Genomic DNA, 17304 nt, shown 5'->3' with positions numbered 1-17304 from the left:
ATGAAAGAAAGCTGGTACTGTTTTTATTTATTCATGGAATATGTGGTAATGCTACGTTCTGTTTGAATGATTTGATATTTTGGTTGGTCAAATCTGGGTTAACTGGTCAACCTCCTGCTTTAAAGGTGCTGAATATGAGATTCAGAGCACGTCTGTTGCCGACACATGGCGTCGGCTCGCAGCTAACAGAACGCAAAGTGCATTCAACGGTGCTGACAGAACCAACAGTGTTTTGCTGGAGGGGAACCGGAGGGTGGGTGCTACGCTTCCGCATGAAGGCCTCCGGTCGGGAAGGTGTTGTCAGCTGTTAATGCCTTACGAGCGCAGTGGAGAGCGGCAGCATGAGCTAACCAGCGGGGCACGCTCACATGCACTAAAACACACCGCCCGGGTGGCCTGGCTGTGGAAACGAAGCACAGAGAAGCTTAGATTACAACGCACACGAGGAGGAGCGACTTAAAAAAATATTTGTTTGCAGCTGTATTGATGTTGTGAATATCATACAGAGAATCTTTAAATATTTATTAGACGCAGAACAAACAGCATGTGTGTGCATACTAAGTCCACGATCCATTACTTTGATATGCAAATAGAACACTCATAATTTTGTATTTTTATTTGAAAGTCCCTAACAATTAAGACCTTTATTCCTGTTTCTCCCTTAATTGTGTAATTTTCCATTTTCAAGAAAAAGACCACTGTATATGATTAAAATGGTGGTTAATTTATTTTCCAACCTTGGGAACATGCATTGTCAGGATCCATGTTTCTGCTGATTGTATACATGTGTAAGGGAAGGTAGTGTGGATCAAAACACAAAATGATCCCCCTCGCTCTGTTATGTCTGAGTTAACTTCTCTGTGATCTGATTTAGTTGGATGAATACACTGATATCATTATGATGATATACCACCATCATCCTTGCCATCTCCTGGGTCTTTTAAAGGGACAGGCACCCTTTATGCTGCCTCCCCATCTCTTCCTCTCTGCCTCTCTGAGCATTTTTTTCCCTCCAAAGCAGCGCTTCAGTCACGCCCGTGCAGCGATGTGAGGCTAAGCTGCATCTGAGGCTGGAAACAGAAGCTCCCTTTTCTCCACACTCGTTTGTTGAGGTTGGATTCCTTATGTAATGTAGGTTTTATATAACAATGGCTTGAAAATATATGTCACAGGCGCACCACGGGCTATGCAGGGCCGTGCACTTATTAGTCACTCAGACACACACTCATACAGCCAGAGGCGTGCACGCACACTCACTCAGCAGCTCCAGCAGAGAGCTGCCTTTCCCGGCGATGCTCAGTCTTAACTGACTAACGATGCAGTTCTGCAGGAAGGTGCTCTGCAAGCCATGTAGTGCCAGAGTCACTTCACCAGAGGAGGACATGGAATACAAGATGGGGAGCTGCATCGGAATCTCACGAAGACAGGTAAAGGGGAGGAGAGGGAGAATGCTGAGCAGAGGCGGTCTGCGGTGTAGCATCAATGCCTGCCCGAGCGAGCAGGAGACGGAGTCGTTTACACCGGTCAAGAACTGAGTCTTTACTCAAGTCTTTACTCGGGCGAAATGAGAGAGAGAAGGTGTCTTTAAGTGTTGGAGGAGGGGCGATTTCAGCAGGAAAAAAGGAGATGTGAAGACGGTGAGGAAGGGAGGAGCTGAGAGAGTGATGCTGATGGTAGTGGAGGAAGATGGGAGGCATGTTGACCAGAGAATGGATAGTGTGCATGTGTTGGATTTATTTTGACAAAAGACTGAACAACAGTTGAGAGAGGAGAAACCTGGCTTGTCAGAAACGGAGCTGATCCAATCAGTGTTATTTATAGTTATGATATTAGGCCTGCTGAATCCCAGCCTGGGCACTAAGCTGAAGATGGCTTGTGATGAAGGCAGATGAAACAGGATCCTAAATATATTTCAAACCCTCTGATGTCCAAATATGTAAATGTGACTCCTGTTTCCAGGAGCTGCTTTCTTATTCTGCCATTAGTCGTCGTGTTAGAGCAGGTTTGCGGTAGTGTTGTAACTGTTGTCCGCACATGTCAGTCACTGCCAAATGGACATGCGAGAGGCACTGAAAGAGCATCACAGTGTTGTTCTCAGTGTTGCCTCAGAACTAGCGTCCCCTCCAGCTGACTGCCAGGCCTCCTGAGCCCGTCAGAGCAGGTGATCCTTTCCCCCACTCCCAGCCTATAGCAGACATGGCTTCCCCAGCTCCAGTTTGGTCTCCTCCCCTCGGTCCTGTCCCTGTCCTGTGTCCACCCTCCGTCCTCGTGCAATACAAAAATAGCCACAGCGGGACCGGGTCTCCTCAGTGGAGAGGACAGACACAAACATTGGCCTTAAGTTCGGCAGTAAACAGAGTGGATTTGGGTTTGTCACAAGCTTGACACGGTGTGTGGAAGAGTCTCTTGTTTGCAGCGGTGAGTAGTTGATGAGTTGCAGCAATGATGCCGATTTACAATTATTTGTTTGGTTTGTAGGAGTCAACAGTATATGGAAATTGAAGAACACAGGGTAAAGAGTGGGGGTTGTGAAGGTTTCTATTGAAATGTGTGTCTGTTTTCCTTTTATTATCATCTGGTTTGATGTTGTCTGATGATATTAATGTATTTACTACAGTGGCCTTAGTCAGGTGGAATAACTTGGTTTAAACCACAACTTTATCTGTACTATGAGCACCTGCTTTCCTCGGTCTCATACCTTGCTAAATTATATTATGTGTGTTATCTGAGTACTATAATGGATTTTAAACTTCTTTTTTGTTAGAAATGCAACATTGCAGGTTATGGTTCTGCTGGTTTTCTTGTGCCAGTGGAGGGGTCAGTTACAGGGCAGGAAACAGTAACCTCATACTCTAGGTGTCCATCCAAAACCAAGAGCTTAAGCGAGGGCTCATGTTGAGTGACTGACTGACAAGACGAGGTAAGAAGAGACCTGGCAACAATCGAATCATATGATTTGCCCCGGTGCCAATAAAACACTAAAGTGCGCACACGTCCACAGCTTGAAGGCTGAAATTACACCCCATTCACACAAATAGCAAGCAGGGAGAAGCGTTGCCACATCATAGAATAAGTGACAATTAAGATGTAAGGGTAACAGTTCCTCAAGGGATACTTAAAGGAAATATGCTGGACAAAAAGAATGTATTAATAATTTGCATATGTAACATTTGCTTGGAAATTGGACAAATTGTGCACAAGACTGGAATAAAGTCGAACAGCAGTGGACAAGGCAGAACTCTATTTATAAAGTCTTGCATATTCAGGTCAGTGCTTCCTGACTATACACAGCGACCGTACAGCCCTGCAGCCGTATATGAGGAATGCACAAACATTTCTGTTGGCACGAGTGTTTACTGCTCAGCTGCAATTCATACAACAAAGAAATGAGCAACGAAGATAATTGTCAGAGGATATTTCATAGGGTTATGAAAGCGATTCTACTCATATTTGATATAAAATCAGTCCACATATAGAATCTTTTGTCCACTTCTTCCAATAATTAAAATATTGTTACAATGTCTTTCTAAAATATACTGTTTATGTCATGATTACAAATTGGATTAGAGATGCTCCTGAATGATTTCAATAGCCTTGACTTCGTTAACAGACTGAACACTGCTGGAAGCCAAGAGGCGCCACAATCTGTTATTTACCACATGAGGATTACCTTACTGAGCCTCAGTCACCGTGTCAGTGTGCTACAGGCACTCAGTCGCATCACACGCACAACATGACAGGCTGCATGTGAAGGTGCTTTCATTCTGGGAGGCAATGCCATTCGTTTGAGGTAATCCAGACCAAAGGGACCTGCTGGTCGCAGTAAATGTACCATTAAAGTAATAAGAATACATGTTTTATAACTACAAGATGATGTGAGGATGCTGTTTCTGTTTTTAAGCCCACATCAGCAGAGGTAAAGCCTGCACTTTGATCTTGGAGGGAGGTCTTGCATCACAGGTCCCTAATCTCTAAAACAAGACACACACTCAACCGTTCTCCCTCCCTGCTGGTTCCACCTCATACCAGAAACCTCTAATCCTGTGCAGCATGAGTCTGAGACTGCTGAGGGACCACAGATCCCCCGTTCAGTTTGTGTCTCTCTGGGAATAGTCGCACTCTGATGGTCCTCCTGTGCCGGTGTCTTTCAGCCAGCTGATGTGAGAGGCTGTTGGTTGGGGCAGTTGTGGCGCTGCAGCTGGCTGAGCCATGGGGAACGAGAGCAGCACACCTGAAGTGTCGGTAAGGGCGAGCTCGCTGGCTTTGGATGGCTGGGCGCGCTATACTTGCAGCCCAACAATAACAATACTTACAATACTAACGCTGGCTCACATGGTTACTAACTGTTGGCTTCAGTAAAACACATCGGATGTACTGGGAGCTGTGTACATTCCCACGCTTAATTGAGGCTTGTCTAATAAGCATTTAGATAACATGCCTTGCTCCATGCTTAACTGTTGTAAAGCAGAGGTAAAGATACATATTAGATGTTTATGCCATCTGTGTTTACTGCTACCCACGTGGATACTTCTGAGCTTCCTTTCCTGCTGCTAATGAAATCCATCATCCGTATGATGGTTGAAAGGCTGCTACGAATGCCTCCAGTGTGCATGCAGAGCTATCGCTGGATTAGCTTGTTTTAAGAATCCATTTTTGCTGTATTTATGTACTTTATAATTAAAAATAAAGACAGCAATAACACAGTAATTTCCACATGTGACAGGACTTCAGGGGTAGAATTCAGGATTATTTTAATAGGATTAACTAAAACATTTGTCTCATGAGCAACAGACTTTCAAATCCATGTGCTGGACCTTATTAGATGTGAATGCAGGGTGAGGCTTAACATTTTTACTTGTGCCGTAAAAACAATAGTGTTCTGTTTTCAGTGATTACTGCTATACACTGTAATCTATGGTTTCCCCCATAAACACCTCCAGTTGAACTCGTTCACTCCCTATTACAGCCAGAAGAGGGCGCTCCAGAAAATGTTCTTCTGTTTCCACCACAGGAAAATCTAAGTGACTCTCTACAGGTAAAGTGTGTGTGTGTGTGTGTGTGTGTGTGTGTGTGTGTGTGTGTGTGTGTGTGTGTGTGTGTGTGTGTGTGTGTGTGAGAGTGTGAGAGTGTGAGAGAGAGAGAGAGAGAGATAAACATGAATTCTTAGAAATTATGATTTTGTTATGGCTCTCAATAGTGCCCCTAAAAAGTGTGCTTTGGATATTTTGAAACTCAAAATCAGAAAGTGTGTCCTTTATCTTATAAAAGGTACAGATTGTGTATTACAACTTGCATCATAAAAATCAAATCAATCATACTAAAGTACTTACTGTTAAAGTAACAAATAATTAATTAATTAATCCGATTTCAAGCTCTTTATCCCTATCACATTTGTGTCAGTATCCCTTAAGGTGACGCATAAGTTTGGCCATACAGGTGTGCTGCAAAGTCAAGTGTGCATGCCTTTTGGCATCCTCCAGAGGCTTCTGACTCCTTGTGACCGCAAATCCATCAATCAAATAAGAAAGGCCCCAAAAAATACACAGAAGATAAAATTGTTGTCAGCTCAATACCAGTGAAAAGCCACAGGAGACACTTACAGCTGAACACGTGCAGTGTGCTGACAGATGTTTGTGTTTCTTACCCAAGAGGCATTCAAGATGAACACAAGGTGCTAATTAAGTATCAAGGTGAAGGTGCTGTTGTGTCATGTGTAATAATGATGTCATCCCTTACCGACGCTCAGAGGTCAACGTTGGATGAAGTGGCAGCTTTTGCAACGCAGTAGCATCATAGAGTAGGATGCTGTGTGTATGCAACCAAACCAAAGCTGCTTGGAGTGTAACCCGATCCGCTCTCAGGGGGTCACTGCAGGCCTGACCCTTGGCCTAATTCCCAGGATTCACCTGCAGAGGCTGTCAGTCAGTCAAGGCCACGAGCCAAAGACACAGCAGCGAGAGAAGGGAGGAGGGGGAGGCCGGAGCAGAGGTGCGTAGGGAAGGACGGGAGAAAGAAAAGGGGGAAAGGGGAGAGACCTAGGAGGAGGAATAGAAGGAGAGCTGCGAGGAGAGTGTTTACAGTAAAGGGGGAGGAGAATGCTCGGCACTTCCCCCGTGGCCATACCCAGTCAGCAGCAACACGCTGTGTTTGTCTCTTGACTCCCAACACGCGCAGCGAGAGCCCGAGGAGGCTTATCGAAATTGAACAGGGGGAGGGAGCGGCACTGTGGAAAAGAGGGAGGAGGAAGTTAGCTGAGTCACTACAGGAGAGGAGAGGAGAGTGAGCGTCAGCAGCATGTGTTGCGGCATGTTTGTGTCTGCGGAGTCCCGCACAGGCTGCCTGTACGGTGAGCGAGGGAGACGGGTAGAGGAGCCGCAGCGCAGCGCACTGTAGAGTCACCTTCAGCTCGGTGGAGCACGCGGCCGGGTGAGTGCTACACGGGGGGTGAGACGTGACAGAGAGGGAGAGAGGGAGATAGAGAGATAGAGAGTGAGTGGACGCGTTAAAGCTATGTGGGGTGTGTGTGTGTGTGTGTGTGTGTGTGTGTGTGTGTGTGTTGTTTGTGTGCTTGAGCGCGCGCGCGAGGGCCTGGTTTCTGCTTTAGCACCGCCCCCCTCCTTGTTGACAACAGTCATGTGTAAAGCATTAAAGTTGAGTTAGCACATGAGCACTGACACATTGAATGAGCTGTAAGGAGAGTGTAATGACGGTGGAGCAGTAGCAGTTCCCAAGCAACCTCAGCTTGCTTTCTGTGTTGTTCCTGCTGGTTAATCAGTAACAGACAGTGCTTTATGTGTGTGGAGGTCAGGATAACTCATAATCCATCTCACTGAGCTTCCACTTCTTTGTACAATATCCAGTCATATTGTGAATGAGTGTCTCGAGTAGCCGTAAACTGGGACATGCTATGCCACCTTGTTATTCTGTGTTTGAGCTGTTCTGAGTTGAGTTTCCACTGTTACATCTGGTCTTGATAGCAAGGTGAGAAAGACAGTTCAGGCTGGAAACATGAAGCCCAAGACACGTCAACATACAGCCATCTACGGATAATATCTACATGTTCATGCCTGTAAACACGGCAGCGTTAAATCATTTTTTTAATAATCAGATTATGCAATAGCGATGCAGAAAAGGACAGCAGCATAGAGATCACAGCCATTCAGAGTGACACGTACCCTGCAGCAGCACTTTTTTCCTTTAATGTTCTCTTGTGTTTTTTTTCCTGCAACCAAAGGTTTGCTAGCAGGAGTTGTCTAAATTAGAATGTTTATAAATAACCTAATACGGCTTGAGCTTGGCATACACAATGAAGAGAGCGGCTACATAATTGCCCGACATTCTTTAACATTTGCTTTAAAGGCCTAGTGCAGTCAAGATTTTGACTGTTTTTATTCTTGTGTGAGCAAAATTCATGTCTGCGATACTTCAACTGTGCTGAATGTGTCACACAAAGACGACTATTTGTTGTAGTTAAACAGGTGAGAGCCTCCCCAACACACACAGCTTTACTGGTGAACCTGTCTCCAGTATCCACATCAAGGAAGTACACTACTGAGGGGAGAGGTGGCATTTTGTATTCTGTCTTGAAGGAGGGGTTCAACATTTTTTATTTTTTATTCAATCAATGCAATGCAAATTTGGCTTGCCATTTTGTTTTTTCCATTAATGGAATAGATAGATAGATACTTTATTAATCCCACAAGGTGTGTTACTACAGCATTTATACATACAAGTAAAGCAATATTAATTATAAAATTGCACAATAAACAAAAAATAGAATAAAATAATATTAAATGAACTAACAAAACAATAGTGCAAAGATGTAACTAACCAAACAAACAAACAACACTAATGTAAATGAAGGAGAATGCAAGCATACACTAGATTATATATATTTGTCTCCAAAAAGAGTTATTCATTGTTTCCGCTTGTCACCTTTTCCTGTGTGCAGCCATGCTGTCTACGACTGGTTTATAAATAATGAATGAACAGATTAAATTCTGAATCTCAGCTGATATTCAGCGGAGAGCATAATGCTCAGTACTGTTTTATCTCTCTGTATCATGCACGTTAAATCTACTCGCATCGGCATTTTCTAAAAACAGGACCTCTCTGAGAGAAAGCGCTCACATGTTCCAGGCATACTGAGTGTTAAAGGGCTGCGTTACATCTGCACATGTTTATATGGGTCTTTGCGAGTTAACGTTTTTTTTTTTGCACCTGCACACCTCAGTTTATATCTCACCGGGTGAAATAATGGAAACTTTCCCTACTGTAAACTGAAGACGGCCCATGCGGGACAAATTCCCCAGTGGAGTGTTGTGAGGGCAATGTTGCTGCAACACGATGCCACAGCCAAGTGTTGTGGTGCGAGGCTGTGGTCGGACTCTGTCTGTCAAGCAGTGTGACAGACGGAAAGGAAACACAGCAAAAGCCAAGTGCTCCATGTTTTGGCTACACACAAGATTTCGAGCTGCATATTTAAAAGCCTTCTTTTCCTCTACATCTTAATGATTTACTTGAGATAAAGCCAAGAATGAAAGACAGTAAATTACATCTTAATGAAATGCTGATGACAATGTTTAAACCACATGATTGTACTTGTCACAGTCCAGCTGGACTGGTTTGTCTTTAATGATTAGTCCTACTCGCTGGGTACAATGTTTTATTGTATCAGACTTCCTTGTAGAAACGGGGAAAAGCACCAGACTTTAATGAAACATAACTTTAAGTAGTTAATTTTTTCTTAAAGAATCGTCGTTATGTGACGCTTAAGAGTGCAGTGTGAACAAAGCTACAGAGAGCTTGACATACATTATAGGCTATACTGCTGGAAATAATCCTTTAATCATAGTAATAGCATAAGAAAAACAAGTTGAGGAACAAAGATAGAGGCTCCAGTCAATATGTGCTTTGCATTACTACACCAACGACACTTTACCTAATAGTTTAATACATGGGTGGAGTTATTGGTTGGTGATTGGCTTTGAGCATTGAACCTGGAGGTGTTCCCAAGTTGGCACTCCACATGCTCACACTTGTTTAACCTCACACTAACTATGCATAGTGCAGAAGAGACTCAAGCAAGTTTTGCTGTCCTGCAGGCCGAAGCTCCTGCTGACAGTTTGACCCAGAGGGACGACAGAGCGCTTCTGACCGAAACCTCGACCAGCCAGCAGAGTCTGCTGTCTGAACCAGTGCTCTCAGACATCTCAGTCATCACCGGAGTGGAGGAGAGCAGAGGTGCATGTGGAGACCAGGACGAGCTTGAGTTTCCACACGACCTGCTGCCCAGTCTAGACTTCAGCAGTGAGTTTAACATCTGGGAGTCCTCGTTGGGGTAAGTTGAGTGGTCACACACACACACACACACACACACACACACACACACACACACACACACACACACACACACACACACACACACACACACATACATAAATCAGTAGGTAATTAAATCAGGTACTCTCATAATGTCTAGATAAAACTGTGACTTGTTATCACAAAAAGGCTTTTGGTGGCTGTTACAGTTCGGAGGAAATATGAATCATGTTATTAAGTACAGTTTGTATTCCTTGTCTACTCCAGTAGGTATTTTTGAATTATCTGTGTTAGATGCGCAACAATGTATAAAACACCAAATACCACTGTGTAGTATAACTAGTTTTAAAGACCTAATTGTCTTAATCAACTTATTATTATGAGCAGTGGGCTCCTAAATGAACCTCCATGAATGTTCTGTTATTTCAGTTGAAAGTTTCTATATTTGAGTTTTTGTCGATGCTTTATCACTGCAGTAAAGTAAGGAAAAGATGACATCACAAAATGTTGTGCACCGATCAAAGTTTAGCAACATTTGGATCACAATGCAAGGGACCCCCCCCTCAGAACATTATCTTGTATTGTCTATTCAGCACAACATATTTATTGTTATCGAAAAACTATTTTTATGTTAGAGATCTTTCCTGTCAGACAGACCCATTCCCTGATAAGTCTGCAGTTTTTTCAAAGCATCCATCCATCTATTTTTGACACCTGTTGAGGGTCATGGGGGCACTGGTGCCTATCCCAGCATGCACTGGGTGAGAGGTAAACATGACCCTGGATAGGATATGGGACGCATATACAAACAATGTGATTAGCTTTAGATTCTGTAGGCATTCAAAAGTCTTAACTTTACTTTTGATCAAACTTGCCTCCACACTGTCGTAACAAGAAGCAGTTTATCATACTTAATATTGACATTAGCAAGGTTTTTACAAAAGGTATAGTGATTAGATACACCAGTTTCATGATCAATAATCATATTATTATTGCATTACTATAGATAAATGTATTGGATACTATTAGATAGCCTGAAAGAAACTGATTTGTACCAATTCTTCAGTCAAGGTGAAAGTTAATCAAGTGTTTTTGTACATGTGTGGTGTGGGTTTGTGTTAGCAGAGCTCAGACTAGCTCATGTGAGAGGAAATGTGAACAGGTGAACCCTCTGCTGGCGAGCCTGCAGCACCGCACTGAAGTCAGTCGACCACCGGTGGTTCTAGATACAAGGTACCACGTAGACTCAGCATGATGGGGGAGCCGGGCGTCTGCTGGGAGAGTGGGGTCAGCAGGGAGGATGAAGAGTAAAACCAGGGAGCATGGAGTGAAACAACCCTGTGATGATATCGCCTGTTTGGGTGTTGCCTGTCGAAGCAGCCTTGGCTTGAGGTCTTTTTTTTTTCATGCTTGGGTGAATAATCTGCAGACAGACATCATGTTCTGTTTCAAGTGTTGCCTGACATCCTGCCTTTGTCTGAGTGCTGAAGTTAATTGCACTAATTTGTATGAGGCTTTAATGTGTTCTGACAACCCAACCTCTAGCGCTAGTTTAATTAGAATTGCTTGATTTGAGTGTGTAAAACTATGAGTTAAGATAAGGGTAACACAGTAACGAAGTAAATACCGACAGATGATCATGAAGTAATGGGGGATTATTTAGTAACTACTCAGTGGGATGTACCACTTAACTTGGGGGTGCACAAAAAGAGAAACCCCTAATTTGTGCTGCTCGGTGGTTAATTTGCTAATCAGGAACTGCGAAAGTTTTTGTTTTTCCAATTGATTTATAGACTCATCATTACAAAATGATCCACTGATATAGTAGATCCTGGTCTGTTCTATAGTAACTCCTCCAGTAACAATTCAGAGTTATTCAGGAACTACCCATTAACAATTCATTAATTATCAGTATCTAATAGATAGATAGATAGATAGATAGATAGATAGATAGATACTTTATTAATCCCCAAGGAGAAATTTGTTTTCGTAGTAGCGCCTTACAATTTACAGCTTGCAGATACAAATAAACACACAAGATAAAATATATAAAAAAGCAACAGGAATGAAAGATATATACAAAATAGCCATACTAACTACTCATATTTGTATGTACCATATTGTGAAGTGTTACCAAACTAAGTACTGTGCAAAACATTCCTTGGATAGATTAAAATTCAACTAAAGAAGCCAAACAGTGCAGAGTTACAGGAGAGACACAGCGCCTGGTCCATTCCTCTTCAGGTAGATACGGCAGGCAACAGCTTGTTGCATAGCAAAACCTTCAGTCGAATCTGCTGCTCCTCCCTTTTGGTGAGAAGTGCCAGGTGAATGAGATGCAGGCTTGAGCAGCAGGTCGGTGAGCTGAGTAACATGTTGTCAGGGCTGAGGTTTTGTTTCCACAAGCCTTTATGCAGAGACTGTATTGATCACTTCCATGCAGTGACGCTCAGTGACATTATTTATCTTATATTCTCTTATTTATTTACATCTCAACACGAATAATGACGATAGTGGTTGCTGCATTAGTTAAAGAAATAGATAAGGACTTGGTTTTGTAGGGGGAAGATTTCAAGATACAAGCTGATGACATGAGTAGCCAATCTTATCTTATTAACTATTGATGGTGGATCCATACACTCAGTCTGGGTTAAGGATTAAGACGGTCCCTCAGCATTATCCTGTGTTGCCAGCTAATGGCTGAGCAGTGACTCAGCAGTTACAACTTACTGGCACGAAGCTCGCCGAGTTGTTAAAGGCATTATCTGTACTTCAGGGAGTGTTCTGCAGGGCAATGCCACTGCTTTGATATCTTTTGATATACCGTTTATTATGAGGCAGTATTTGGTTTGGTGAAAAAGCACGAGCATGTGTAAGGTTGTTTGTCTGGTAACAGGATTTTCAGGATTTTATGACCATCCCTTTTTTTCTGAAGGCAATAATGATTAGGCTCTATTGTAGCATTTTCAGTTACATCATAGAGTTGAGTATTCATCACAGCGATCAGAATGATGGGATGGATTGTATTACTCAGTAGACATAATCACAGTTTACAACAGCTGTGGCTCGAACAAAGACATTTCTTTGTGCTTACTAATGTACAATATGTGGATGCACCTTGGTTCTTAGTAGTTGCTTCTAGTTGTAGTATTGTACATTTGTGCTGGTAGTACTAGGTTCATACTTATAAGGTATGAAAGCATGGTAATAAGCATGAAAAATATAGGCATAAACACCCTTGTTAAGCTTTTAGTACAATTACAAAATCAAGCAGTCACTTCAAAATATGGAAATTATAATTAAAGGCTTTTTGAAAATTGCGATGCATAATACAAGTTCATAGGTAGTACATACAGTAGTGTAACACTGGAATAAACCATGTTTTGGTGTGTATGAACAAACCTGCATGTTCAATAACAAGCATATGCTCACAGACAGTTGGTATTATTTCTTGAAGGGGAATGCACATCTCAGAATAGGCGTCCTGAGTACGGTTGTGTGTTGTGTGTGCATAGCGTGGAGTGCTGTGTCTGAGCATGTGCTCTACCAAAAGCAGCGCTTTGTGGCATCGTGGAATGACCAGCTGTCTGCCAGCCAGACTCTTAACTGTGTCACCCTACCCTTGCCTCAGGCCTCATGACAGCGACCCAGTTCTCACAGATGCTCAGCCTTCACATCGGCCTGCTGCCACACCTTACCCGTTGGCCCGACCCGTGTCTCCTTGTTTATCCGTGCTCCTAGACCAGGAGCTCCAAGAGGCCTTCCAGGAATGTGAAGAACAAATGGCCTCCCTGGGCATAATGAATCCCACAGGGCCGTCCAGCACCACGTCTGAGACGGTTAATGATGTTGAAAAGAAAACCGGAGACGGGATGGTTAATAAATCCAATGAGTCATCGTCATTGCCTCCAATCGTAGTCCAGCCAGGACATAGCAACGGGGTCCATGGAAACAAGAGTACACACGGAGAGAGTGAGGCAGCAAACAGTCAGGCGGATACAGTTGTGTTTAGTTTCAGGAATTACATATTGGGCACTGGGAATAGTTCTATGGCAGCAAAGACAGAGAGTGAAATAAAAGCAAAACAGAGCCTGGATACATGTCCAGAGATTAAGACAGAAAAGGAAATACAGATAGAGGAGCTGAAGGAAACATCCTCATGTACACAACTAGAAACAACTACAGATGCATTTAAAGATGTTGCGTTCTCTGAGCAGAGAGACAATTTGAGAGAGGAGCATGCAGATTCTAATGCAGCCATGGAGGAACATGGCACTCTGGATTGTAATACTGTGACCAGGGAGAAAGGTACAGAGGCAAGAACAGAGATTGGAGATATAAAGAAAGAGAATTGTGGCAATGAGTCCAGTAATAACGTTTGTACAGTTGAAACGGGAAAGACAGATGATTCAGGTAGCAAAACATCAGAGAGCAGTAAAGATGCATTATCGGAGACGACTACAGGAGCAAATAATTACAGTGATGAAGATCAGGAGTCAAACACGGACAAATGGATGAACTCATGTGACCAACGGGCCGGGCCGGACAAAAAGGCAAAGAAGAAGGAAAAAAAGAAACAAAGGAAAAAGAAAAAGATGGAAGAGAGGAACACAGAGCCTGAACAGAAAGCAAAGACAGTAGTACAACCTGAAAATGATTTACAGGTTGTGTCTCTCAAGGATGCAGGAAATCACACCGATTCAACATCAAATGTCGAATCAGTGACACAGGCAGACGCTCAGGCTGTGATTAGTGGGGAGCAGCCTGATAATGGGTTTCACTTCCAGCAGCTGAGTCCCGGGGGAAAGCCCAGCCCCAGTTCACTATCACCCTCTCATAGCAGGCGGGATCGTCTTACTGACTCGGCCTGTTCACCTGCTTCCAACCAGGCGTTTTCACAGAGGCCTCATCATTCAGATGACCACACCCATACGAGCGTCCCATGTGGCATTAATCACAGCTCGGACGAAAGCCCACAGCGGAAGCAACATGTAACCGGAGTTGTCATCGACATCCATAATACACCCACGACATATGTCCAAACTGCAGTTATCAATCCAGCCGTTTGTCCCGATAAGAGATCAGATGCACAGGAGGCTAAAGTTACATCAGAAGCAGCGGTACTCACACATGAGATTCGCAGCCCACTCTCCAACACCCAAGCTTGTGTGGGAGCGAGCGGCGTGGAGAGTGCCCTTGAAGAGGCTTTAGTGGTGGTTGCTGCGTTGCCACGGGCAACACCCACGATGCCAGAAGTGATAGAAAGCAAGAGAGAGGGAGAAAGCGAGAGGCGTGATTCACTGGAGAGAGTAGCTACTGTAGCGATCGCAGGGAGTGAGAAAGCAGTAGGAGAGAAAGATCTGGGAGGAATAGAAAAGTGCCTCAGCTCCGCAGACGGAGAGAAAGCAGGACTCCGGGGCAGCCTTCCTCCGCTCGCATTAATCTGTGCACAGGGCAAATGCTCACTTGCATTCACAGCCAAAGAGGGAGAGGCTACATCTGGGGAAAGCTGCAGCAGCAAAATGCCACACAACTCGGCTGAGACCGAAGTGAAGGGACCGAGAGAGGCAAACGCTCGCAGTGCGGACACAGAGACACCAGCTGATGATGGACACGGAGAAAAGGAGGCTCTCCGGTTAGATGCCGATATCAATACGTCTCCCTTTGAGCTATTCACTGGTGCTGATTGTCAGCATCACGGTGCCGTGGGATTGGAGGGAGGAGGAGGAGGAGGAGGAGGAGAAGAAGAAGGAGGAGAGGAGGTGGGAGAGAAAGGAGGGCTGACTACAGAGCACAGCTCATTCAGCCAGACAGAAGGCTCTGATAGCGGGGTGTCATCAGCTGAGACTGAGGCTCGTCCGCCCACTGATGTTGCCGAGTCACAGCTGAGGTCACAGAGTTGGAGTGAGCCGATTGCTACCATCTCTGGGAGCATCTGCACTGAACGGGACCGTCCCTCTCAGCCCTGCCAGGAGCAGCATGGAGCAGCAATTTTACCTCTCCTCCCTCACCCTGAACGGAGCTCCAGCAATACAAACGGAGGGGTAAGGGCTGATCTCAAACAGAATTTGATTGCAGAGGAAGCCCTGTCTTTGGGACACGCTTGTGAGGAGTCATCCATCACAGAGACGGAGAGAAACCACCGCCACGTCTTCCTGCCTTTAATCTCACCTCAGCATCTGAGTACTTCACAACAAATCCCAGCCGAGCTGCAAGCGAGCAGCAGTCAACAGGTCCAACCTGAGAGTAGCACAACAGAAACCAGGACAGCCGAAAGTGCAGCTGATTTCCGAGACCAGAACCAGAGTAAAAGAGGTGCTATGTCTGTTGTGGGTGTGTACGCATGTGGCAGCCGTAGAGGCAACAACAGAGTTCATTTCGCGGACACTGTAAAGCAAGAAGGCAGTTCCTCTGCGGTTCTCAGAGGCTTGTCGGTGTCGGCTATGGACTGCGCCTCTTTGCCTCCGCTGACTGTACATGAGAGCTTGCACTATCCCGTGGTTGAGGCCAGCTACACCTTCCCAGACTTCCTCGGCCTGAAGAAGCCAGAAATCCCCACAAATGTACCTCGTGCCACAGATGAACTAGCAATACGGAGCTCAGCCGACTTTCCAAAGCCACAGAAAGATGTCCATTTGGATGAAGGAGGTACAGAGACTAAAGATACCAAGGAAAAGATTAACATCGATCCATCAGGTCACGACAGCTTGAAGGGAAACACTATGGATTTACAGTCAGTGGGCGAGACCTGCTCAAAACCGCCCCTATGTGCTACTGAGAATAATCTGACTGGTGACCTTTCACAAACAGCAGAAAGTGCCACCTCTGAGGCTGATCTTTCAACCGTTGAACAGGTGTCAGCAAAGGTGACAAAGCACTCCGAGGCGGAAATGGAGAAGGGTGCTGCAAATCTGTGTTTGTCGACTGAGAAAGAGATGGATAAGTTACATGCTGAGCCTCAGGAGTCGCCTTTAATTAGTGATGAAGGTAACCAACATCCTCTCTCATGTTCTGTGCATCCAGCTGATGATGTTACCTGCAAGCCTTTAAGTGAGTTACCTGCTGGGCAGCTCTCTACGGACCTTGAGTCTATGATCTGCACAGCCTCTTTTAAAAAAAAACCTTGGGTCCCCAGTTATCAGCCTCCCACCCAATTGGATCAAACAGCTCCTCGCGAACTAGTTAGCACAGATGCCGTGAAGCCCATAATTCACTCTGCCGATCTGCCGAAGGATGAATCAGCGACTTCAGAAGTGACATCCTCTGACCTGTCAATTCTTGTTATCGAGCAATGTTCCAGTAACTCTTCTTTAGCGCTGCGGCCCCCTGGCCCAATGTTGAGTCACTTGGAGTTAATCACAGATTGTGATATCACTCTTCCTGAGCACACAGATTACTGTGGCATTGATGGTGACAGCACCAAAGTCGAGGGAGAGGTTGATGGCAACAAGAGCAGGGAAATGACACAAATGTCCTTAGCACAGACTAGTTCGAAACTGGAGGACCGAAATTATATTATGGAATCTGTCGCTAAACTTGAGGATTCTGTAGTTAACAATGTAAATATTCCATTTCCACAAGAGGAACATCTGTCTCCTCCTCAGCCACCCAGTACAGTGGATGTACTGGGAAAAGGTGGGTCTGATGATGTCATTCCTCTCTCTCACACTGAGCCAGGCCGTATTGGCATCAAAGCTGGTGTTTTTGAAGCTTCCATTAAGGATGATCTCGTTAATGTCAGCTGCCGATGCAGATCTGACCTGCCGACCAAAGAGGCTTATGATGACATTAATAAACCCGATATGAACAAGAAACTGCGAGATCAGACCTCTGTGCTGTTTGCAGAGGAAAAGAAAAAAGTTGAGGAGGCAACAATAGATAATCAAAAGGAAACGACAGACAGCAGCAAGCTGCAGACAGGAAAGACAGACAAAACACCACAACAGCGTAATGGGCCAGATAAGGAGGCTGTAGAGGAAATTG

The 17304-nt window shown here is 44.6% G+C and overlaps 1 protein-coding gene across 1 annotated transcript in view; it reads left to right on the top strand.

Annotated features, from left to right (window-relative positions):
• Positions 1–9059: 9059 nt before the first annotated feature.
• The window catches only part of tacc2 (transforming, acidic coiled-coil containing protein 2), a gene marked incomplete at its 5' end in the record, with an annotated part of 41649 nt that continues 33404 nt past the window's right edge, over positions 9060–17304 (top strand). Inside the window, one exon of the mRNA XM_079229557.1 lies at positions 9060–9340. Within this exon, the coding sequence (XP_079085683.1) occupies positions 9060–9340 (281 nt within the window). The remainder of the gene's footprint in view (positions 9341–17304) is intronic.

This window comes from Taurulus bubalis, assembly GCF_910589615.1.
Source record: "Taurulus bubalis genome assembly, chromosome: 14".
NCBI classification, from domain to species: Eukaryota; Metazoa; Chordata; class Actinopteri; order Perciformes; family Cottidae; genus Taurulus; species Taurulus bubalis.
The sequence above is the reverse complement of the archived record's forward strand: the minus strand, read 5'-3'. Positions and strand labels throughout refer to the sequence as shown.